This window comes from Schistocerca gregaria, chromosome 2 (genome assembly GCF_023897955.1).
Source record: "Schistocerca gregaria isolate iqSchGreg1 chromosome 2, iqSchGreg1.2, whole genome shotgun sequence".
Taxonomy (NCBI): Eukaryota; Metazoa; Arthropoda; class Insecta; order Orthoptera; family Acrididae; genus Schistocerca; species Schistocerca gregaria.
Window position 1 is genome coordinate 697,618,010 of NC_064921.1, and position 25,015 is coordinate 697,643,024.

The following is a 25,015-nucleotide window of genomic DNA, read 5'->3' on the forward strand; positions in this document are numbered from 1 at the left end:
ATTAGGCACCTTCAGTGGTTTTTGTATATACTATTCTTTCTGTATGCTCATTGGCTCTCGTGTAAGCACATGATGTTATGCGTTAAAGGAAAATTCATTCAAGAAAACTATAAAATTATGTGATAGAATTATTGGCCAGTATTTACCTATAGGAGATGAAATATTGAGTACTGCCAATAGAGATATAGTATTACACAGCAATATTATTACACAGCAATATCCTAACTTTTAATACTATTGGTTAGTTCCTTTCTCATGTGGCATTGGTGGCAAGGAGACCCTGTCTGGGGAAGTTCAGCTACCAGGATGCAAGTCTTATTTCAGGTGAAGCCACATTGGGTGACTTGTGTTTCGGTGGTGATGAAATAATGATGAGAACAGCACAACATCCAGTCCACAAGTGAAGAAAATCTCCAACCCAGCCGGGAATCAAACCCAGGCCAGCTGCAGGGTAGGCAAACAGGTTACCACTCAGCTAAGCAGACAGATCCTTTCTCAGCATAAGGAGAGGGAGGAAAGTTATCGTTCAGACTCCAGGATGAAAACCATTCACCTGCTGTAATGATAAGGAGATGCAAAGATCTTTTTTCACATTTCATTCCATTTAACCTTGCTTGCTGTACATTGCACTTAATTTGATGAAAATGCCAGTGGACACACAAAATGAGAGACACAAAAACCACTGAAGATGGCTAATACAGATAGGAAAAACATATTTGGCAAAAACAATGATAAAAATTTGATTTCAGAGGGTAGATAGTATTTGTTCTTATCTACATGATAAACATTATTGAACCTGAGGAACAGTGTATTCAAATATTAACAGTAGACAGTAAATTTAATAAATATGAACTAGCAGTCATATATAAATACTATGTAAATAATATACTCAATGAGCAGCTGTTCTCTGCAAATAAAATAAAATAAAATAAAAAAATAAAAGTTATTAATACATTTTTTGGTGTAATGAATCCCACAAGTGTTCTTTGTGTTACTTAATGTGTAGAAACTATGTTTACATGTTTAAAATAGTTGTTCCTCTCTTCTGTTGTGCTACTTGGCCTATTCCACATCCCTGAAAATTTTCCTTCATGATGTAATGTACAAAACCATAGTGGAATAACTGAATCTTAATGGGAGGCCACTTACTTTTCATATTTTGTTGAAATTTAAGACAAGGAACCCATGCCACAGTGACCAAGAAGGAGCGTGTTGGTTTATTACTGCTTATATATATATATATATATATATATATAAAAAAACAAAGATTCCAAGACTTACCAAGCGGGAAAGCGCCGGCAGACAGGCACATGAACAAAACACACAAACACACACACAGAATTACGAGCTTTCGCAACTGGCAGTTGCTTCGTCAGGAAAGAGGGAAGGAGAGGGAAAAATGAAAGGATGTGGGTTTTAAGGGAGAGGGTAAGGAGTCATTCCAATCCCGGGAGCGGAAAGACTTCCCTTAGGGGAAAAAAAGGACAGGTGTACACTCGCACACACACACACATATCCATCCGCACATACACAGACACAAGCAGACATGTGCGGATGGATATGTGTGTGTGTGTGTGTGTGTGCGCGAGTGTACACCTGTCCTTTTTTTCCCTAAGGGAAGTCTTTCCGCTCCCGGAATTGGAATGACTCCTTACCCTCTCCCTTAAAACCCACATCCTTTCATTTTTCCCTCTCCTTCCTTCCTTCCTGACGAAGCAACTGCCAGTTGCGAAAGCTCGTAATTCTGTGTGTGTGTTTGTGTGTTTTGTTCATGTGCCTGTCTGCCGGCGCTTTCCTGCTTGGTAAGTCTTAGTATATATATATATATATATATATATATATATATATATATATATATATATATATATATATATATGTGTGTGTGTGTGTGTGTGTGTGTGTGTGTGTGTGTGCTTGACAGATATCAAACTCTAGAATGACATGTTCACTCTAAAGCAGAATGTGTACTGATATGAAACTTATTTGCTGATTAAAACTGTGTGCTAGGCTGAGACTTGAACTCATTACTTTATTTTTAATTTGCCATAACCAATGAAGGACAGTAGAGGAACATTTCTACAGTATAATGTACAATAGAAGAGAAGGAGGGGGAGAGGAGAACAATCAGGGCTATACATTCAGCAGCTGGTGAAGCCCAAGGGCAGGAGTCATAATTGATATCTAGTCATGGTGCCTCAGGACCTGATGCAGAGTAAGAATGGGAGGGATATGTCGTAGGAAGGGAGTAGGAATAAGGCCCATTACACCCCAACTGGACAGGGCATGCATAAATACTCCACAGTTTCTGGTAACTGGGTTGTTGCTCCCAGGTGGACATTCTGTAAGTTGCACAAAAAGCTGAGCCCTGATTTGTCACCATCGCTGTAGAGGTAGCTGAGCATCCAAAATTTTCCCATAGTATAGTGTTGGGTTTGGGAGCCAGGAAGTTAGGTTCAATCATTATTGGGGGGATGTGGAGAAAACAGGCAACCATCTATGGGCTGAGCTCCCAAATGTTAATAGTTGATGGGCATGTGAGGCAGTGGGTTTGCTCATCAAGTTGTTGACAGGCAGCACACTGTGGGTTGTCAGCTAATCCAGATGCATGGATCTTATGTAATACTGCTCAAACATATATGGGGAGGTAAAATGGATGAATATGGTCCATACATTTGACCAACAGATCGCAGGGTACTTCCATTTAATGATGTAACATGACACCTGACATAAGAGGGTGAGAAAGATACCTTTGGCCATAGGTGGATGCGTGGTCAGGAATGCAAGATGCACATGACTATAAACTGCAAGAAAGGTCACAATATGTGACGAGGTATGAATGTGACCAATTGGCACTGGTGGCAGGGTGGACACCAGCATGAGGACATCCACCATTCTATGTGTGATGGATGTTCTCAGTCCAGTCCATGGTTTCTGTGTCATTAACATATACAGAGCATCAGACCTCTGCTAAATACTGAGTAGACCAAGTCCTCCATAGGATCATCAGATAATATTCAAAGGTCACTTGCAGATCAAGTCTAATTGTGTGCAATAAGGATAGGATGTTTGTAACTTGAACCAGTTTTAAAGTAACACAGCAGTTGAGGTACACAACCCACTGAAGAGGGTTGAGATGGAAGAAGATTGTTGCAGATCTCAGCTCAAAAATGCTGCAATGTGCACCAAACATTAGTGGCCATCATATGGGATGTATTGGGGGGTGAAGACAATGCCTTGGTACTTTATGGTCTGCACCCATGGGAAGAGGACTAGTTTGGCACTGGAGAGGCTGCGTCCTATTGGCAGTGCTGCCAATTTATTTATGTTCATCGAACTGCCTGCTGCTGCACCAGATGTCATGATTGCTTCAATGGTCTGTCATGTTTGGTATTGTTGTAGCCTGACTCCCATGAATATTGATTTGGGATTCCCAAGAGGAGTTCCAGTTCAAAGTTATATAGCAGGGTCAACAGTGGATAGCCTCATGGGGTATATCGCCATACTGGAACTGGACTCATTAAGCAATGGTTGACTTGTATGTGGGAGTTAGCACTGTCATACATGTCACATAAGATTTTAAGGAAATGGGGTTGGGAAACCAATCGGAGCCATCAGGGAGAATAGGAACCCACGATGTACTTTGTCATTTGTGCTGTCGAAGTTGATTGTGACCGTAGCTACACGTCACACCCAGTGCTACCATACTCTGAAATTCATCAGCTGGTGCCTGCATAGTTTCCTGACCACCTGGGGCCATATGCTTTAGTGAAAGGACCCTGGGAAGAAGGGGATGAAGGGTTGCCACCAAAATGCGGGCAAAGATTTTGTAGTCCTCATTACGGAGGATTGGCAGGTGGGTAGGGATGATGCTGCCTGGACAAAGTCAGGAGGGACAACATAGCCTAGCATGAAAAGGTCTTGAAACATGCTGTTCCATCTTGGAACCTTTAATATCTGGAAGGCATAATAAAGCTTTATAGGCAACATGTCTATAATAGGGCATTTGTTAATTGTATCCTTGTCAGTAGCAGCCACCACCTCATCCATGATTATCTGTTCCATCAATTCGTTATCCTGTCTGCCATGGACAGTGCAAGGGATGTAAGACAAGACCTGCCCAGTTACTGTCACATTGGCAGTCTGGCACTGTAGATGTTCCAGTAGTGATCGACAAAAGTGGTGACTATTTCAGATTGTTGGGCGATGGTTTGTGCCAGTGGCATGACAAGTTTGGTTATGAACTGTCATCATGGATCATTGGTTGTTATGTGATGCATGGTAGGTATCTAGTGGTCCAGTGAAGTCTCAGAGGATGGCATAATAGTAATAGTTGTGTGTCAGCACAATGTGCTTCCCTCATCACATCAGGGTTTGCCTTAAGGAGGCCTTGGCACACCATAACCACCACTCTAAAGTCATTCTTTAGGTGGGAAGTCATTACTCACAAGTTTTCCAAGTCTCTGTTATGTGACGTTGACATCCCGCCTCCTGGAGATGGGTGATGTTCATTTTTCATGGTGTGTGACGATGATATACTGTTTGTAATTTGAGGAGAATTATGTAGATACATGCACTGTGGTGAGAGAAAGCCAGCAGTCATAGATCAGCATCTTGAACATCAGACACTAGCTCCTGGGAGACACTTCTCTTGCCATGTGTCAATGAGCCAGAGGTCTCAGACAATCAAGCAGAGTTCTTGACAGGTTTTAAAGTGAGGTTGTTGTTTTTGGGGAACGAGACCAGACAGCGAGGTCATCGGTCTCATCGGATTAGGGAAGGACGGGGAAGGAAGGCGGCCGTGCCCTTTCAAAGGAACCATCCTGGCATTTGCCTGGAGTGATGTAGGGAAATCAAAGAAAACGTAAATCAGGATGGCCGGATGCAGGATTGAACCGTTGTCCTCCCGAATGTGAGTCCAGTGTCTAACCACTGCGCCACCTCGCTCGGTTTTTAAAATGAGACACCTGATCTTTCAGTTGTGAGAATCAGTTGAAGATCCCTCCAAATATAGAAGTAGCACAATGCTCTAATAAAGATGGGGGGAGGGGGAGAGATGTTTCCAAAGTAGAATAAGGCTCTCTCCTGCTGAGTGGAACTGTGCAGAGCATAGATGCTGATGATTTGCATGTCTGTAGTGGTGAAGGCCATGCCTCATCCTGTTGGTAGAATGGTGAGATCCATAATGAGAAATCCTTCACAAACATATGCAACCTCACCCCTAGCCAGGGGGATTTGGCAGAGGTGTAATGTACATGTCTGGCAATGTGAGGTAGAACAGCTAATTGTTCTTCTTGTAGGAGCGCAGTGTCAATGTCAAATGACCAAATCATGTCTCGCAATAAGAGATATCTTCACATGCAAACTGATGTAGTTGGTATTGATATTTGCAATGCTGTATGATTGATGGTGCAGTGAGTGTAGGTTCAGTATCACGTTGCTGGGAATTGAGACCAAGCAAGGCAGTCATAGACCATTCCATCCAGCCCACGAAGTTGTAGCCAGGGTATGGTTAGGTTGTGGCTGCGAAGGTACCACTCCAAATGGGGGTCATGCTCCAATTCTACATAGAAGAGTGAAGTCCTAGCAAATCATCCATTTGCTCTAGTGGTTTAGGGTGTTCAACTGATGAAGAACTGTCCAAAGGGTCAGACACATCCTCTCGGTTCCACAACCCCAGCACTTGCTGGCCATTTGTTCATGGGAGCCAGTGTTACATTGATCTCTTTGACTCATGGTCATCATCCATGGGAACTGCAACCAAGGTGACATCAGTAGGAGAGGCACCATGATCTGAGACTGTGCAACATCTGTGTTTTTGGCACTTTGGTGGCCATTGCTTCTGTGACTGACTTCCCATGTCAGAAGACAGGAGCAAATCACATGGTTCTGGCACAAAGCTTGTCACCAGTATTGTCATTTACATAAACTCTATGTTGTTATCTGAGGGATAATAGGCTTTCACTAGTGGTGGTGTCAGTGGCGTCAACAGAGCCATTTTGTTGCCGTGGGTGTTGTACGACAGTTATATAGGTGGCTTCTGCTAAGGACGCTGATATAGGATCAAAGTGGTGGTGCAGATTTGTGGGGGCAACAAGAGCCATCATATAGGAGACTGGAAGGAACATCGGTTGTGGTGCAGGTATCACGTCAGAGGCTGGAAGTATTGTGATGCCCTTCCTTGCTGCATTCCGAGAAAATCCAAGGTTGGCCATGGTAAATGATGACCACAAGGCAACCACATATTTGGAGGTAGGCTGGCACGTTACGTCAGAGGTCTAAGGTTATCTGGTGAATGGATTGAGTACCAGGTATGTTCACAATTGTGCCCAGTGTTAGGCTACATAGCCATAAATGGCACCATATGGATGGAAGGTGTCCATGATGTTGGCTGCAGAGAGTTCAAACAGCAGTTCAAAGATCCAAATTGTCCACATGCCTAATCCTGCATGTTTGTCCATCACCATCCCAACATTACCATCAGTGTGGCAGAAACAGGGTCCCTACTGCATGTTCCGAAGGATGTTATCACAATTCATGTCACTGACAGCTTGAACATACACAGAGCTGTTCAGTACAGATAAGTGGATGCCCGCAATGTCGTTTGTTGGGATTTTGGCTGCATTACAAAGAAAGCATTCTACTTCAAGATCTTTGGACTCGCATAGGCATTGCAGAATTTGAAATGGAGTATTGATTTATGGAATCTTATCACCATCGATCTAGAGCACAAGACAGCACACAAATAACACTATAGAAGGCAAACGAAACTAGCATGCGCACTCCACAGACAGAAACACAGGATGTCTGTTCCACTTAGCTGCTAAAACCAGACTACTGACTGAGCTACCCAAGCATGATCATAACTCACCAGTGCCAGTGCCAGTGCACCTCCTATCTTTCTAACATCACAGAATTTCTCATGTGAAACTTGGGTGTTGAGCACCATGGAAGAAAGGATGTTGTGGAGACATGGCTTACTGTAACCTGGGTAATGTTTCCAGAATGAAATTTTCTTCTTGCAAAGGGCTGATGAGTTCATTTTAGCCAAGAGTTTGGTCAGTTAAGCATAGATTTAGGTTTCTTAAATGAGGTTTCTTTTTATTGGAATTCCTACACTTCCTACCTTAGTGCCACAGAGGCTATGAAAGATTTTAAGATGACAAATGATGTGGCGGAAAGAGAAATGAAGTTAATGGAAGTTTTCAATAAACTAACAACAACCAATGAAGAACAAAAATAATTAATTTTGTGATGTGTGCAAGATCACCAGAGACAATACCCTGATTGCAAAGAAACCATATTAGAAAGAAAATGGTACTAAATTGGTGTTGATTTACACTGCATTCACAATTTAGGCTGCAATCATGCACTTTTTATGTTCTGTTGCTTAGAAATACTTAAATTTCTCCAATTTAAATAAGTTTACGAATATTTGCAAAACATATATCAGTAGATTTTAATTGTTTATTACAGTATAAAATACTCACACTTTTTTCAGTATGTAAGTCTTATTTAAATATTTAAGTCCATTACAGCATGGGATAGTATGAATTACTTGTAATGAAATTTGTCACATTATCAAAACATGTCAAAAGTAAAAATGGGGGGGGGGGGGGGGGGGGGGGATGTGCGCTCAAAACTCGTAACATTTTTATGTAACCCCCATGGAAGAACAACCCTGTATAGAATCAGTGCTTGACCAAATAATCCTTCAGTGATTTGAAACTGTTTCCATCCATTATTATTTTCATAAATTTAGAAAATGCATTATACAGTTTGATGTTGGGTTGGAGCATGCCTTTTTGGAAATAGTGCCATATTTGTCTGTTGTACCTGTACATCTTGCATTTGTCTTGTGTTGCAGCTGTGCACACATTCAATATGGGTGACACGTGAATGGTTACTCTTTAATTTCTTTTTTACAATAATTATGTTTTCTAGTACTTTTATGTAAATACATGGAAGTGGAGTATTTTATTTTTCCTAAATAATTGCCTGCATGAAGATCTTTGATCTACCCCTTCTGTTAGTCTAATAATCTTTCTCTGTAATCCAAATGATTTCAAACTTGGTCCACAATGTCTCTTAAGGGCTACAGCAAAATTAAGTGAGCATAATCAAAAAATATAGCCCCAAGATTATTGTCCAATGTAAAATTTCTTAGTGTTTGTTCAATTTGAAATACATTTTCCTCAGTTTTCTGGTTATGTAGCCTACATGCATAGCTCATTTAATCTTCTGTTGTTTCTATATACCAAGATATATTGTACATTCTGTTTTTCCAGTGTATACCCATTTATTTCAGTATGAGGACTAGCTGGTGTCCTCATGTGGATGGAGAATATGTCCACTGCAATGACTGTTTTCCAAATTTATAATCAAACTGTTAGCATCAAAGTACTGTACCATATTCTTTGTGAGGCCTTAATGTTATTTTCAAAGGTTTCTTCGGTATTTCCAGTAATTAAGATCCAGGAATCATCCACAGATTAGTTTAGTTTTCTGTTACTGCTGTTTATACATACATCATTTACAAATAGTTGTAGGTGTGTGTCCCTACATAAGTTAATTAATCACAAAAAAACAGCTGAAATTGAGAATGTGAGAACAAGTATATTCAGTAGTAGCACAAAGTATAATGTTGACAAGAGGTTTAAGATGAACAACAGATTTATTCAAATAACTAAATTACTCAACAAACAATTAATAGTTCTTAGAGAAAGTCACTTGCTGATACGACAACACTAAATATAAGAATGAAGCCATGAGTTGCTGTTAGAATAACATTCTATAGTGCTGACTCACCCAGAAAATAAATTTTACAAGTGGTCCATATGAGTGTGGGACACAGAACAAAGTCACTAACTGGTCACTAAGTATTCACCATCTCCAACACAAAGACCAGGAATGATAATGTCTCTCATGGGAGAAATAGCCTGGGCAAATTTAACGAAATGAAACACATTTATTAAGTGAGCAAACTGACTGTGGCAGGCAGGAGCTCAAACCCCTGCTAGTACCCACATGGGTAAATGCAGTAGCTGGTCAGAGGGAATGTTTTGTGGCACAGAGCATTGTTTTAAATACTGAGCTGTGTTGCTGACATGAAGCAGCACACTGGGAGTGAGTCTCAATTCTTTGCAATAAGGGTCTCAAATATGAAGTGTATAGCCAAGTGACATGTTCTTCATTACACGTGCTCCTATGTTGTCACCATGAAGGAAAGATACAAACTGAAGATGAGATTACCCCAGCTGAATCCTAGCCAGGTCTGGAGCTATTGTCTTGGTCCTGATAACCTGTGACTGTAGTAGATATGTATCCACTGACATGCCTAAATTGAGGGTTTTGGGTGTAAGTAGGCACATGGAGAAAGAAACTCGCTGCAATAGCAAATGGCTGTAGTGAGCCAGGTGCATATGGAATGGGGACAGTATGTTAAGATCAATGTGCAGTGATGGTCTGTCACATAGTGAAAACAGGATTAGACTTGAGTCCTTGGGAAACTCATTCTTTAACCACTATAAGTCTGACTGATGGATATTGACTGCCACTTACTTCATGCATTATAGTTATGAACTGTCCCCCTCCCCCCTCCTCCCCCCTCCCTCTCCTTCCATGGAAGTATGACTTAATCCAGTTACATGCTGCTCCCCTAATACCACAATTCTGAATGTTACTAAGTAATTCATCATGACTGATGGCATCAAGGAGTTTTGATACATATACGAATGTGTTTTAGGTATGTTTCTGTCCATCCAGTGTTTGAGGCATTTTGTATAGAAAAGATAAGATCACTGTTTTGGTTGACAGGTTTTTATTTATTTATTTATATATTTTTGCTAAAATTGCATTGTGGTTCTATTAGTGTTTCATACTTATTTAAGAAATTAGACAGTCTTTTATTTTAAAAAAAAGACATAGGGTGTCCTAGAGTTTTTGAACATACAGACAGTAGAGAAACAGATATATAGCTAGATAGTTCTTGGCTTCCTGATTTATGTAACAATTTTAAGCATGTTGGAAAGTTACTAGTTGAGAAGGGAAGGTTTAAAAGATAAGTCAATGGTTCAGAGATTATGTCTGTACATTTTATGCAACAAAATCTGGTATATTATCTATTCCTGATAAGTGTTTAGCTTTTAGTAGCTTGGTTTCTTTCTGTGCTTCCTACATGTTTGTTGGATTGAGAAATATTGTGTTACCTAATTCTTAAATTTTTGATGTCAGGTGAGTGTAATGTTTATAGGTAACATTTTGCTCCCACTTCATTTACAAAATAACTGTTAAACACATTAGATACATCCTTTGTTTTGATGATAGTTTGCAAATTTTGACTAAATTGTGTACTGTTAATTTTCATTTTGTTACATCCTGTTTCTTTCTTTACAATATTCCAAACAGGTTTCACTTTATTTGGCATATTTCTGATGTATCTGTCATTTTACACCATTATGCTGTTTTTATTAGCTTCCTGGGTATTGTTTTACAGTTTTTTAAAATAATTATCAATATCAGGTTTTGTGTGCTACGCAGGAATAATTTATGCGACTGGTTTTTACCTGCTAGTTTTAAGTGGAAATGCTACATCAAAATTATATTTAATTTATCAAAAAGATATTGACTTTCTCAGATATACTTCCAGTACAGTAAACTTTCTCACATTACTTTTTAAATAATTATTCATAAATATTTTGATTTCTACATCATCATACTCTGCAAGCCAAGCCATGTAATGGTGTGTATCGAAGGGTACTTTTGATGCCACTAACTGATCCCTCCTTACCTGTTCCACTCATAAATGGTGCATAGGAAGAATGATTGCCAGTAAGCCACTTTCTTAGCTCTAATTTCTTGAATTTTTGTATTCTGATCATTTCATGAGATGTATGTGTAAGGAAGTAGTATGTTGTTCACATCTTCTTGGAAAGTGCTCTGTTGAAATTTCAGTGTAAACCTCTCCATAGTGCACAATGCCTCTCTTGTAATATCTCCTACTGGAGTTTATTGTGCATCTCTGTAACACTCTTGTACCAATGAAACAATCCCGTGACAAAACAAAGCACTCTTCATTAGATCTTATCTCTTCTATCAGTCTTAACTGGTAAAGATCCCAGATTGATGAACATTACTTAATAATTGGTTGAACAAGTACCTTGTAAGTGACATCCTTTGTGGATAATTTAATTTCCTTAAGATTCTTCATTTGAATCCCAGTCTGGCATGTTCTTTTCCTGCTGTTTGCTTTATGTGGTCATTTCACTTAAGGTCACTCGGGATAGTTACTCCTAAATATTTTATGGTAGATACCAGTTGTAGAAGTATGAAACTGGAATTTCCCTATAGACAGTGCTAACCGTCAGTGTAGGGCCCATGAGACCACGTCTGCAGTACCATTTGCTTCCTATAATGGCTGATGGTGAAAGTCAACACACAGTAACCCAAGTTCCATACATCGGTATCTGTTTCAAACCCATATACATGTCGAGTTTTGTGCCTACTAACTATGTTTTGCAGATAGTATTGGTTTCCTTTTATCATTTGAAGAAAACTGCTGCAGAATCACATCAAATGCTTGTGAAAGTTTTTGGCAAACATGCTTTTGGGAAAACACAGTGTTTTGAGTGCTTCAAAAAATTCAGAAATGGTGACTTTGACCAGCATGGGAAACCACAGAAAAAGTTAAAAAGACAATGAATTGCAAGCCTTATTGTATAAAGAAGATACTCAGACTCAACACGAAATCTTAGAACAACTGAATGTGATGCAGAAAGCCATTTATTTTGGTTGAAAGCTATGGGAAAGGTGCAGAAAGTGGGAAAATGGATTCCACAGGAACTGAATTAAAGACAGCAAGCAAATCGAAAGACCACTTATGAAATACTGCTCACCAGATACAAAAGAAAGTCGTTTTTCCATTGAATAGTGATAGGTGATGAAAAATGGATATGTTTTGAGATTCCTAAGTGTTGTAAATCATTGGTGATTCCAGGCAAACCACTGACATCGACTGCGAGACAACATCGTTTTGGAAAGAAGACAAGGTTCTGTGTATAGTGGAATCAGAAGGGTTTCATGTATTATGAGCTGCTACAACCTGGTGAAAAAAAAGCAAAACAAAGTCATGTTGCTCCATGATAATGCCCCGTCACATGCCCCATCACACACAGCAAAATGGGCCAGGGAAATGATCAAGCCATTCAGCTTGGAAATACTAGGACATGCATCTTATTCTCCAGACTTGGTGCCATCTGATTATCATCTATTTGCATCACTGGGACACGGTATCACTGAACAATGCTTCAGTTCATGTGAAAATGTACAAAAATGGCTTTTCATACTTCTACACTTGGTACTGTTTCCAACAATTTGTCATCACCACTGTACGTGTACAGCAGTGGATTTCTTTTCCTATGCATGCACAATATGTTACATTTATGTACCTTCAGGGTCAACCACCAAAGCCTGCACCATTCATTAATCCTCTGCAGATCATTCTTCAAATCGATACAAGAGTGACATGTTGTCTTCTGTCTACAAGGAAGTCTTGAACCCTGTTGCAAATTTGGTCTGGTACTCAGTGAACTTGTTTTTTTCCATTAAACAGTAGTGTAGGATGGTGTCAAATGCCTTTCTCAAGTCAAGGAACATGGGCTCGACCTGAATGCTGTTATCTATAGTGTTTTGAATCTCATGGATGTTGATAATCTTGTTGAGCACCTGTAAAGTCAAATCTTGCAGAGGAACAAAATGAGCTGAGTTTTGCAAGATCTCTGTTTGTAGAATTCATGTTGATTTGTAGAGAGGAGATTATCATTCCCCAAAAACATCATAATTCTCAAGCACGAAACATGTCCCATAATTCTGGAACAGACTGACATCAATGATATGTGCATATGTCCTATAAACTTTCCTGGAAACAGGAATGACCTGAGCTTTTTCCAGTGAGTAAGTACTTTTCATTACTTCAGTGATCTACAATAAACTGCTGCTAAAAGGGGGAGGGCAAGTTCTTTTGCATAATCTTTGTGGTATTGTGGAATCTTACAGGTACTGTGACTGGTCTTGATGCGTTTCCACTGCTTAGCCACTGTAACTGCTATTCTATTCTGTGATTGGCTATCTCAATATCTGCCATTTCAGCATTCATATAATAATTGAAAGGAGGGGCCACGTTACTATCTTCCACAGTGGAAAAAGTCCAGAAGACCAAATTCAATATTTTGGCCATCTCTCTGTTTGGCCATCTCTTCTGGTTTGGTGCCAGTATGGTCATTGAGTGAATGAATCGAGGATTTTGAACCACTTACTGATTTTAAATAAGACCAAAACCTCTTAGGATTATTACTCAAATTGGTCAACAAAATTTTACTTTAAAAGTAATTGAGTCCTTGTCTCATTTCTCTCCATATGCTCGTTTTCACTTCATTCAGCTTTTGCTTGTCAGCTAGGTTTTGACTTATCTTGAATCAGTGATGAAGCTCTCCTTTTTTAAAACAGCAGTTTTCTAAAACTGCTATTAAACCATGGTGGATCTTGTCCATCCCTCAAAACCTGATTCAGAACATACTTGTCTAAGGCATACTGAATGATGATTTTGAATGTTTTCCGTATCTGTTCTACATCTCCATCCTCAACACTATTTGTTGCTGTCTACTCAAATACTCTGCATTTTGTATCCTGTCATTCTGGCTAAGCAATGTTATTTTTCTACCTATTTTAACATCTTTATGACATTCATACCTCCCTCTTCATTAACTGATTCAATAATTTCAGGGGAGTCTGTTTGTTACTAGGAGATCTAAGACATTACCTTCATGACTTGGTTCTCTAATTATCTGCTCAAAGTAATTTTTGACAACACATTCATATTAATGTCACACAAATCCCTGTCCCCTGCACCAGTTTTTACAGCATAAGTGTCCCAGTCTGTACCTGGCAAGTTGAAGTCACCTCCTATTACAACAGCATAATCCGGAAAGCTTTTAATAAGATTCTGCAAGTTCTCTCTGAAGTGCTCTACCACTACCACTACAGCTCCTGTCCCAGGAGGCCAATAAAGGCAGATAATTAACCCCCCCTTTTTGTGCTTAACTTAACTTGGATTAATTCACCTACAGAATCCGTGATAACCTCAGTAGATATTTCTGAATCATGAACTGCAACAGATAAACCATCGGCAACTAACCTATCTTTATGATAAAGATTCCAGTCCAAACTTAGGATGCCATTGGTATCCACTTCTGGTTTTGACCAACTTTCTGTTCCCTATTTGGACATTATAACCTTCAGTACTTCAATACTAATTCTGGGGTCTTTCCTTGGATGCTCCTACAGTTTGCTAATATCATATTAACCTCTTCTATAGCTGATCTGCTAGGACAGACATTCTCTGAGAACACTGTGGCCAAAGTAACTTTGATCCCAATCCATCCTGATCCCAAAGGAGGTGTTCTTTAATTGAAAAAAAAAAAAAAAAAAACTCGAGCTTGCCACATACAGTATGTTACCCTTGTAGCCACTTCCTGCATGTAGTGGATGCCTGACCTATGTTGGGGAATCCTTTAACTCTGTACCTGATAGTGGAGACTGAGAAACTAGCATCTGATACCATCACAGAAGGTCTGCCACTCGAGTCTAAACCAGAGTGACTGTGACTGACTGACTGTGGGTATGATGTTACAAATAGTCAGCTTAGCCTGCACCTCAAGTGTAATGCTAGTTGTCTTCACCAAATCAGCCATCTGCCAAAGGGCACCAAGGATGTCCCCAGACCTCAAGCAGTAGGTGTCATTTTTGCTGTCATGTGCCACCATTTGCGGTCAATTGTACAGCTGCTAGCAGAGCCTCTTCCATCTTATGGGCAAGACCATACTGCAAACATACATTGGGACTCTTTTCCACCATGCATGCTATTTCCCTGAGGGGCTCCACTTCCTGCCTCATGCTGGAGCTCCCAGTGACTACACTGGATAGTGCCTCATACCTGTTGATAAGGTGTAAGGGACTAGCCATGCTTCTCATTCCCTCTTTCACTTATAACCTAGTAACAAGCAAGTAAACCATTGTCCACCATTCACTCTTGAGTGAAGATAAATTGGTCAGATGTTGTGCAACAACCTAACCACCAGGAGATGCCAACGGCACCAAGGGTTTTGAAGGCCTTGTAATCAGTGCCCTGATGCCACCACAGCTTCAAGCAATAGCCAGAAGCCTGTCAACAATGGTCAACAGTCTGCAGCTGTTTATGGCCACCAGCTAATTCTTCTTGTGTCCACTGAGAAGCACAGCCCCTACCCATATCATACAGTGTAAAAAAAGCTAATAGTATCTCAGAAATACAGAAAAAGCAATGAAGAGTAATTGAGGAAGTACAAACAGACCCCCCCCCCCCTCCTCCAAAAACAAGAGAAAATTACCTAAGTGTGGCATTACTGAATTTGGAGTGTATGCAAAACATAACTGAGAGAAAAATAAACTAAAATCTGCTGTGCAGAGGTCTCACTGTTCACTTCTACTCAGAAGTAAGTTAGACTAGCACTAACCTAAATGATGTAAACAAACTGTGTGCAATCGACAAGCTTCAAGCTGCTGCTAATTCCACCCTGTTCCAAAGCTGGAGGTCTGCTGGATATTTACTGTTTGCAAATGTTGTGAAATCAAGCAACTAAAGCAACACTAGCTACTTCTGCAGCAGAAGATTACACTATAGCCTAAGTTCACTCAACACAAATTCACAGATGCTTACAACAAAAATGTATAGCACTACCAAAACTGGTAAATAATAAGATACTGTTCTCTTTTCCTGATCATTGTAAGTTGTGCCCTTGTAGGTGCTTGTCAGTTGGTTTGCCTTATTACTTTCAGTGCAGAAACTTATGGTTTCACCATAGTGGTCTCTTAGTCTAGTCCTTACTATTTCTGCTTGAAAATGTTCTTAACTAGAGTTATTGTTATTTTACATATTGTGGATTTTCTATAACAAGTTTCTTGTGTGGGGGAATGTCTTGTGATTTATGAGTCACAAGAGAACAAGCAATTCAATAGCTCTGTTCTTACGTTATGAGCTTTGCTAAAGTCAGCACTGAAATCACCACAGATTGGGATGTTAGGTATGTTTTTACACTTTACAATAATGTGTTGTCCATGTGTTGAAGAAAATTTTTTATGTCTCCTTCAGGAGATCTGTACAGGCAAAATACAGTAATTGTTTCGGCTGTTGATAATTCTGTGGTTAATGTTTCAAAACCCTTTCACCATTTAGCATCTTTAGTTTTTCTTAATACTACACTGGAGGTGCTTTGTATATGTGTAGGCTGCCAATTCATGTTCACTGTTGGTAAAGTATCCTATCTTAACTAGTACTTCTTCAGACACAGTACAAAAGCATCCGTTAGCTCATTTCAAAGCATTATTTGCAATTCTGTTAACTTCTTGTGTAGGAACTGAACATTCTAATGGAACAGTTAAAATAATGGACCTTTTTTTCAGGATTGCTTGGTTGAGCACTTATCTTTGCTTTGCTTTCTAACTCCATTGGCATGTAAATCATCACCCTCTTCACTAAAAATCAGATTCCATTGTTTCTTTATAACTGCATGCACATCTCCCAGAACTTAACCAAAAATTTTAGAGCCCAACCTATTCACATGCAGTCCACCATGTGCCGATCCGTAAGTAATGATATATGCATGTATGACTCAGTTTGCAATACTCTACCATTCTAATAATAGTAATGAGAAGAAAAAGAAGCTTTATTTGTCCATAGTAACTTATCAGTCTTAGACATTATCATTTTTTTTCATTTACAACTATGATACAGTGCCATACGTTTAGTGAATACACACAACAATTAGGCCTAAATTAGATACTATTATATAAACATTTACCACCACTGATATACTGCACTGTACAAAATAGTACTATCAGAAATAGTGTCCAGAAATCTTTGAGTTATAATTAAATACTTTTTATTATAAACTGTTTCAGCTCATCCTTAAAAGATTTGCACAGAAATGCTTTATATTATTTGACAATACATTATAAATTGTCTCCAGCTGCAAGTGAACTGTGATCTGTAGCTTTTTGTTACTCAGATTCTATGAAAACCACATTTGGTTAATGTAATGTAATTATGAATGTCTTTTACAAATATAATTGTCCTAAGAAAATGCAATGACTGCCCAGTTAGTAAATTGTACTTGCCGCAGTAGTCACTGCAGGACTGACATTTGCTTATAGTAGCAATTATCCTATCAGCTCTCTTCTGAAGCCTACATATCTGACGCATGTAGACTGTCAGTGTCCCACCACAGATTTCAATCTCATGTCGCAAATGTGAGTGGATTCATCAGTAGTACATTTGTTTAACGACAGGAGGAGTTTTTATATTTTTGGGACTTAAGGTAAGTAAATGTTGCAGCTAATCCATTTAAAGGTACAGTCTTTCCATGTAAGATGTTCATTAATCGCAATACCTAAAAATTCAAGTTCATTTAATTTTTCAGCTGTAGGTAGAGGTTAATTATTGATGTTCACTTGAGACTGGTTATAATTTAACAAAAATTTGATCACATTAGTTTTGTCCTTATTCAGTGTAAGTTTATTCATGATTAGATATTCTGTGAACATTTCAAAGTAAAGTTCTCTTTATTATTTTGAAACACTAGCTGCTCAGTAAAGCCCCAGCTAAAAGTTGAGGTAGTGCCAGCATAGCTCACCAGCTTTGAATTTTTCAGCTATGTTATGTCATTTATATATAGCAGAAACAGAAACTGCCAAGAATATGTCCCCAGGACTCCAAAGTCTTGTATGCTGATTTTACTATCAGGATATTACCTTCATTCTTATAACGCAGTTTAGCGCACTTGTCTTCCGTCCTGGGGTAAGAATTTGAGAAATTGAGTGCTACTCCTCATATATCATAAGTTTCTAATTTAGATACAAGTACTGCATGATCCACAGAATCACAGGTCTTAGACAAATACAGAAAAAATTGAGTTTCTCACTTTCAACCAGTCTTTTTAGCAGTTCATGAAAGGAATTTATTACTGCTGTTATTGAGAATCACCCTTTCCAGTACCATACTGTGGATGTTCAGTATACTGTATTTGCAGCAGAAAGATTTTATTTGGTCTTGAATTAATCTTTCAAGTACCTTGCCAAGTGTTGAAGTTAAGGAAATTGGCCTGTAATTAATTGTGCCAGTGGTTGCACCCTTTGTATACACTGTTGGTATATCAGGAATGTTTAAAAGGCAATAGAAAGTCCCCTGGCTAGCTGAAATGTTCATTAAATTTGCTATTGGTTTCATTATTTCATTTTTCGCTCTTTAAGTACTGTAGATGATACATCATCCCAGCCATTAGGCATTATTCTTTTGAGTTTTGGGGTTATTTTCAGATTCCAGAAGTTTGATGATGATTGGGTCCACAACCTTCTTGACATTTTTAAATGAAATCATTCTGTTTCAGGATGTTAAAACATTATTTATAGCAAATAATGTTTTAACAGCCTAAATTGGAATGATTTTATTTTTAAAAAAATGAATTGCTTGTTTTAACTGTCTTTGTTTGTAGTGTTTATTTTTCAATGTCTTCTTTGCATGTCTTATTAAAATTTTCTATGAAGGCCTCACATACTGTTTTTGGCTCATTCAGCAACATTCCATTTTCTCCTAGTGCTGTATTAGTGTAACTTGAATACTCTCTATTTTCATATTACACGTGTATTATATTCCAGGCTGTTTTACTAACATTACTGGATCACTTATCTGTTCAGTTTAATAGTGTGTTTATAGTGTCTTTAGGTACCTCCTGTATGTTTTCCTGTTACATTTGTGCTTTGTTAGGAAGTACTACAATTTTGTGTCTCTGAACAACACATATAGGTCCTACATATTTTCCTAGAATTCATAGATTCATGTAGGAATTTTAGATTCTTTGTACAATCTGATTTCTTTAATTTTGTACTATTGTGTGTGCCCAATTAAAACTATGGTTAAATGTTTGTCAACATTTAGTGCAATGTGCTTCAAGGATATGTTTCATTATACTGAAATGTGTAGCAATATCCAGAGGTACAATAGTTCCATGCTTTCATTTAATTCTATTTTATAAATTACTGATACTAATTCTGTACATATTCATCTTCTCTATTCATTCACATATTTATAAATTTTGTGGGAACATTAACTGTCAGATATTATTTTTCTGTTAGCTAATAAATAACTTTTTCCTCTGTGTATTAATTTAAATTATTCTCCTTCAACAGGTCAGCTTTGTGAAAATAGAATTAATATCTGCACATCTAGTCCATGTGTAGCAGGATCAGTTTGCAAAGTTATTCAAGGTGGGGGATTTACCTGTGAATGTCCATCAGAGGCAACTGAAGGACAGTGTCACAAATGTGAGTATTTACCAGAAAATTAGAGCAAATTAGAAAATACTGTTTAAATTAAAGTGGTAATAAAAGGCTGTACAGGTACTTCTTCATTTTATTATTTTCTTTATCAAGTATCTGTGTTTATGATTCATCTCTTGAACGTTGTTGAGATTCAAATTTTACTTCCCTGTAATATCTTCGGCTTCTGTAGATATCACTATGCACATTTTATTCAAGTCAATTGTTAGTAGTTCTCTGTTATTCTGCATGCAGTGAGGTGTGAATGAAGTTGTTCTGTGCCTGTTGTCTTAAACAACATCCCAACAGGTTATGGACCCAGGTTACACATTCAGCAAAACTGACTTTTTTGATTACACTAAAACTTGAATTCATAATATTAAAAGTTTGGAAATTAACAAGTTTGTTAAAATGATTAGTACGGCACATATGAGGGCTCCACAGAGTTTGACTCATTGAAAATACAAGTCAAAGCACTACTCATCATAAATGACACTTGATATGTGTCTAGAGACATACCACAGTGCAGTGTGTGATGAAGGCAAAGTGCTTCCTGCTGCAGAAGCTGCATACAAAGCATGGCTAGCAGAAGAAGGAAAAGTAAAAGCAGGCTTGATTTTATCCATCGATTTCACTAAGCTGAACCAAGTAAAGAACTGCATGCACTACATCATGTCAGATATGGTTTAAACTCAAACCAGTCTATGGATCTTAAGAATCTTTGATGCTGTGGATAAGTCACAAGCAATTGCTGTTGACATTAATGGTGATCTGCTGTCAATAATGATGCTCTACAGTCTTGACATTTTGAAACATAGTGTTGAATCCGATGACAATCTGTCGGCTGTGTAGACACTAAAAGTAAATCTTGGAAGGACACAAGCTGAGGATTCAGAATGACAATGAAAGTGTGAATGGTTGAATGCTGATTAAACTGGATAAACATTTTGTGAATAAGCCAAAACTTTCTGTGAGTAACAGTGACAAAATTGAAAAAAAATGTGAAAACAAAAGGGAAAAATCAGTGTACAAATGGAGATTTTGTAAGAAGAAAAAAGAAAAAGAAGATGACTGCTTTTTCAAGAAGAAACTGAGCGCGCAAGCTGCAAACAGTGTCAATGAAGCTCATTGCTGTTTCTCTATGTATGAACTTGCTCCAAGGTTTTGTGGTTCCAACATTATTTTGGGGCATAAACAGTGACTGCACGTCACACATGTGTAATAATTCTAAAGTGTTCACACATGTGATAAAAACACAATAGAATTAAATGCTTGCAGACAACAGTGCCATGCAAGTAATAACTAAAGGTCATGTACGTATCACAAACCCAGCCAGAGGTGACATTGGACTGTTAACAACTGGAAACATGTTGCCTGGTCAGATGAGTCTCATTTCAAATTGAATCGAGTGGATGGACATGTACGGGTATGGAGACAAAATCATGAATCCTTGGACCTTTCATGTCAGCAGGGGTCTGTTCGAGCTGGTGGAGACACTGTAATCTGTAGGACATCTGCAGTTGGAGTGACATGAGATTGATGATATGTCTAGGTACGACTCTGATGGGTGACACATACGTAAGCTTCCTGTCTGATCACCTGTATCCATTCACGTCAGTTGTGCATTCCGACGGACTTGGGCAATTCCAGCAGGACAATGTGACACGCCACATGTGGCTCCAGGAACACTCTTCTCAGTTTAAACATTTCCAGTGGCCACTGAACTTCCCAGACACAAACATTATTGCTGTTCAGAAGAGATCTCCACAATGTCGCACTCTTGTGGATTTATGGACAGCCCTGCAGGATTCATGGTGTCAGTTCCCTCCAGCTCTACTTTAGACATTAATCGATTCCATTGCATGTCTTGTTGTGGCACTTTTGCATGCTTGCGGGGGCAGATGTACCAGTTTCCTTGGCTATTCAGTATATAATAAAACATACATTCTTTATAATATTAATTTCAGGACATATAGTATATACACAACAGTACAAGTAATATGTCTACTGCTGTGTAAAATAAGTATATTTTGTTGTTCACAGCTGCTTAATGTAATTTACTCTCAAAACATTCTTACTCAAATATGTTAGGCTAAATGCTACAGGCTATGCATGGTTTGGATATGGAGCAGCACAGGCACAGTACAGAATCGTGGACATACAAAATGTACTGTGCATTCAGCATACGTGTCTACTGTGTAGAAGCTTAGCATATACTGTACACAAAACAAAAGGATATGCACTGCATGAAAAGTTGTTGAACTTTTCACTTTCTCTATACACTGTGATTTCTGTTTAGGTACACAAACAGCAGGTACAGAGTGTAGCTAGCTTTCGGAATCCACTTCCTTAGGAGATGTAGGAGAAACATACAAACACACACACACACACACACACACACACACACACATTCACTTACTCACTCACACGCACATTCCTGTCTCCCTACATTGTGCTCAGTCGATAAATTAGAAGTATCCTAGGCAAGTGTTCACAATGAGAAAATGAGATGGACAAATGAATGAAAACCAAACAGTGACTAAGTTTGGGATTTGCACTGATATGAAGCACTGTCCATTTGCCTTGAGTACTATTGCTGGTGTCTGTTTGTCATTACTCCCATTGGAACAAGTCCATAGGGCTGTGCCTGATGAGTAATGCTATGGGTGTCTTATCCAGGTTTCAGAGGGGTTGGTGTCAGCAAATAAAGAAAATTCCATGACTGTCTTCTCTGGGGTAGTTTAGCTGGGCTACAATCTTCAGTTGGTGTGATCCTGTGGGTATTCAAAAAGAGTGTAGCAACTGATGACATCTCGCAGAATCTCAGCAGATTGTACAGCTTTTAGCTTTTGCTCCTTAAATGTCAATACCTAGCATTGAGCTTTGTCATTAGAAGAAGGATGGAACCAAAGGCTGAAGTTATGTTTTATGTTCTTGGTGACACAGGACTCCTTGAAGGCAGCCTCTGTAAATTGTAATAAGCATGTGTAGAAAACGTTCAATGAACCAAACCTAGGCCAATACATTGGGTGTGGCTTCCATCATAGTGGACAACATGACTGCAGTTACTTTGAGCCTGTATCAACAAAGAGTCACCACATGTTTCCCAAAAATGGGCCCACAAAGCTTGTAACAGAACCTTTGAAGTCTCTGATTCAGCCCTTCCTTTCGAATCCGAACCATGGGGCTGCAATCAGCTCTGAGCACAATGCTGCAAATTGTAAGCTTTGTTAGAACTCCATTAGCAAAGCTAGACTTCTTAACTTTGTTTACCAGTCACTGGAATGATCCAAGTCTGACCTCAAAGCCCAGATGGTAGGCACCATTTGTTACAAAGTGCACCACGATCTATAGTTGGTTGCACCCTATTCCCTCAGTGGCTGCCAGAATAACCTCTTCAACATGTTGAATAAGGCCCCCAGGCATACACACTTGGTATTCTTCCCTGTCCTTTGCTGCCATTTCCCTAAGGGGTACCATTATTCACCATACATTTGAATTGCCAATGATTAATAGCACCTACCATTTTGCATTTACTTACTCTGGACACAGGACAAAGCAGGTGCCCCCAAAACAGGTGAAGTGACTCCTACTGGCTCAGTTTCCATGAAAGGCAGCACCTTGAACTTCTTGGTTGTGGGGATCAGTCCTCCCTGGTCCCTGTCCACATTGTACAGGATGCCTACATCTACCATTGAAACACCACTCACAGTCAAGTGGAATACTGGCACACTATCTCAGCATGTTTGGTTGGAGTGTTAGCTGCCCTCTTTAATTAAAAAAACTGAGTGAATGGCTCAGTGGTGAACTTGGATGGGTGTCACAGGACATCCGCCCTGAACAAATGCAAGGAACAGTAATGAACAAAATGAGATAAAAAAGTGGTTAGCATAAAAAAACACTGCTACATTTAAAAAAAAAAAAAGTGTGTGTGTGTAATGACAAATCCTGTGCTTTCTGGAGAAGAGATGGATTTGCAGGTGAGGATAATATTTGAGGTACCTTTGGTACTGAGATCACAGGCACATGAGTCTCTGGAGCTCTTCTAACACACCAATTTGTAGCAGTTGCCAATTGTTTGACAGTGGTCATGGCGATATCCAAACATCAGCCAATTCATCCTGTATTCAAGAACAGCATTCACACTGAGTCTGCATTTTGGCTAGTGCAACGTATTACAGGAAAGTGAACAAACAGCATTAAATTAAGTTTGCTGAAAACTTTCACCATTGGGAAGGTAAATGTTGGGGAACTATGACTCAAGTTTAAAAGAATGGTTAACCATGCACTGGACACACATGTACCAAGTAGAACACTTCCATGGTATACAGTCACCGTAAAGAATCAGAGACTACTGCATAATTGGTGTAAAACAAAGCACAGGACTGTGGATAGAGAGAAGCTGAATGAAATGCATTTGGTTATCAAGAGAAATATGCAAGAAGTTATAATGGTAGCATGGCGAGGTAAATGCTGTTCTGTCACCTTAAGATATACATAAGGAGAGTATCTACATGTAGTATTTGTTCTAATCCTGTCTGAAGGCCGCTTACAACACTCACCATTTCTACTGTTCCAGTTACATTTGGTACTTCATATGTTATTCTAGCTTCATTAACTGAAGCACATAAACACAACTACCTCCTTAATAACTGCTAGTGACCTCAGATGCCGCATAATGCATAAAGCTTGATCAAATGTGTAGTTATTGTATAGTCTTGGTGGCAGCTTTTCTATTTCATCAGACTACTACTTTTTGCAAGTAATAGTATTACTGAAAAACATGGTCACCAGCCAAAATGACAAATCAATTGATGTTATTCAACAAATTCACCAAATTTTGTCTTTACTGTATTTTGGTTCTTTTCAAAACTTTTTCTCTTTTAATAATTTCTATCACTGAAGGAACAGGCTAATGCATGTAGATAGCTGAACCATGACTGCAGTCAGAATTGGTCACACCCACACACTTAGAAAGTTTTGGTCCATGAAAACAGTGCCAGAACAACAAAAATGCCTACTTATGTTTCTGAAGGTAAGATCAGCAACACTGCCTCTGGAAACATGTATTATACACAAGAAATATTTTTACAATACATTTATTAGCCTCAAAATGATTGCAAAAGGTTTTATACTTGGTTTTTATCAGTTTTATTGAAATAGTTACTTTACATAATTTCACGGACAGAAGGTCCCAATAACCAAGTTCATACACTACGTACGATTGTTATTTACTTTTCAAACTTTCAATGTAATCTACAATTCTCCGCATTTACTTTAATTGTTGCACTTGAGTGATAATTTAAATTTACATCAAAAGAAAACACTCAGCTGCGCAATAATGCTCCACACCAGTGGATTCTCAGTTTCATTCTCTTTAGTAGAGGAAAGGATTCCTACTTGGAACACTTTAGGTTAAATGAGTAGTCTTGCATAAAAAAAAGACACTTTAATCAATACTGAACAAAACACACAAAAACTTGTCAACACAGCTCATATACAGAACTATTTATGGTTAACTTCAGTAGTGTCATCATGAGCACAGTTGCTGGAGATGTAGGCACTTTGTAGGCACGTACCATTTTTCAGTGGTGGAGATTTTTTCTTGCCCTAG

At 38.7% G+C, this 25,015-nt stretch overlaps 1 protein-coding gene across 1 annotated transcript in view; it reads left to right on the top strand.

The window, feature by feature from the left end:
- LOC126335939 (agrin-like) overlaps positions 1–25,015 on the top strand; it is a 366,195-nt gene that overhangs the window by 217,662 nt on the left and 123,518 nt on the right. Inside the window, exon 19 of the mRNA XM_049999415.1 lies at positions 19,273–19,407. Within this exon, the coding sequence (XP_049855372.1) occupies positions 19,273–19,407 (135 nt within the window). The remainder of the gene's footprint in view (positions 1–19,272; positions 19,408–25,015) is intronic.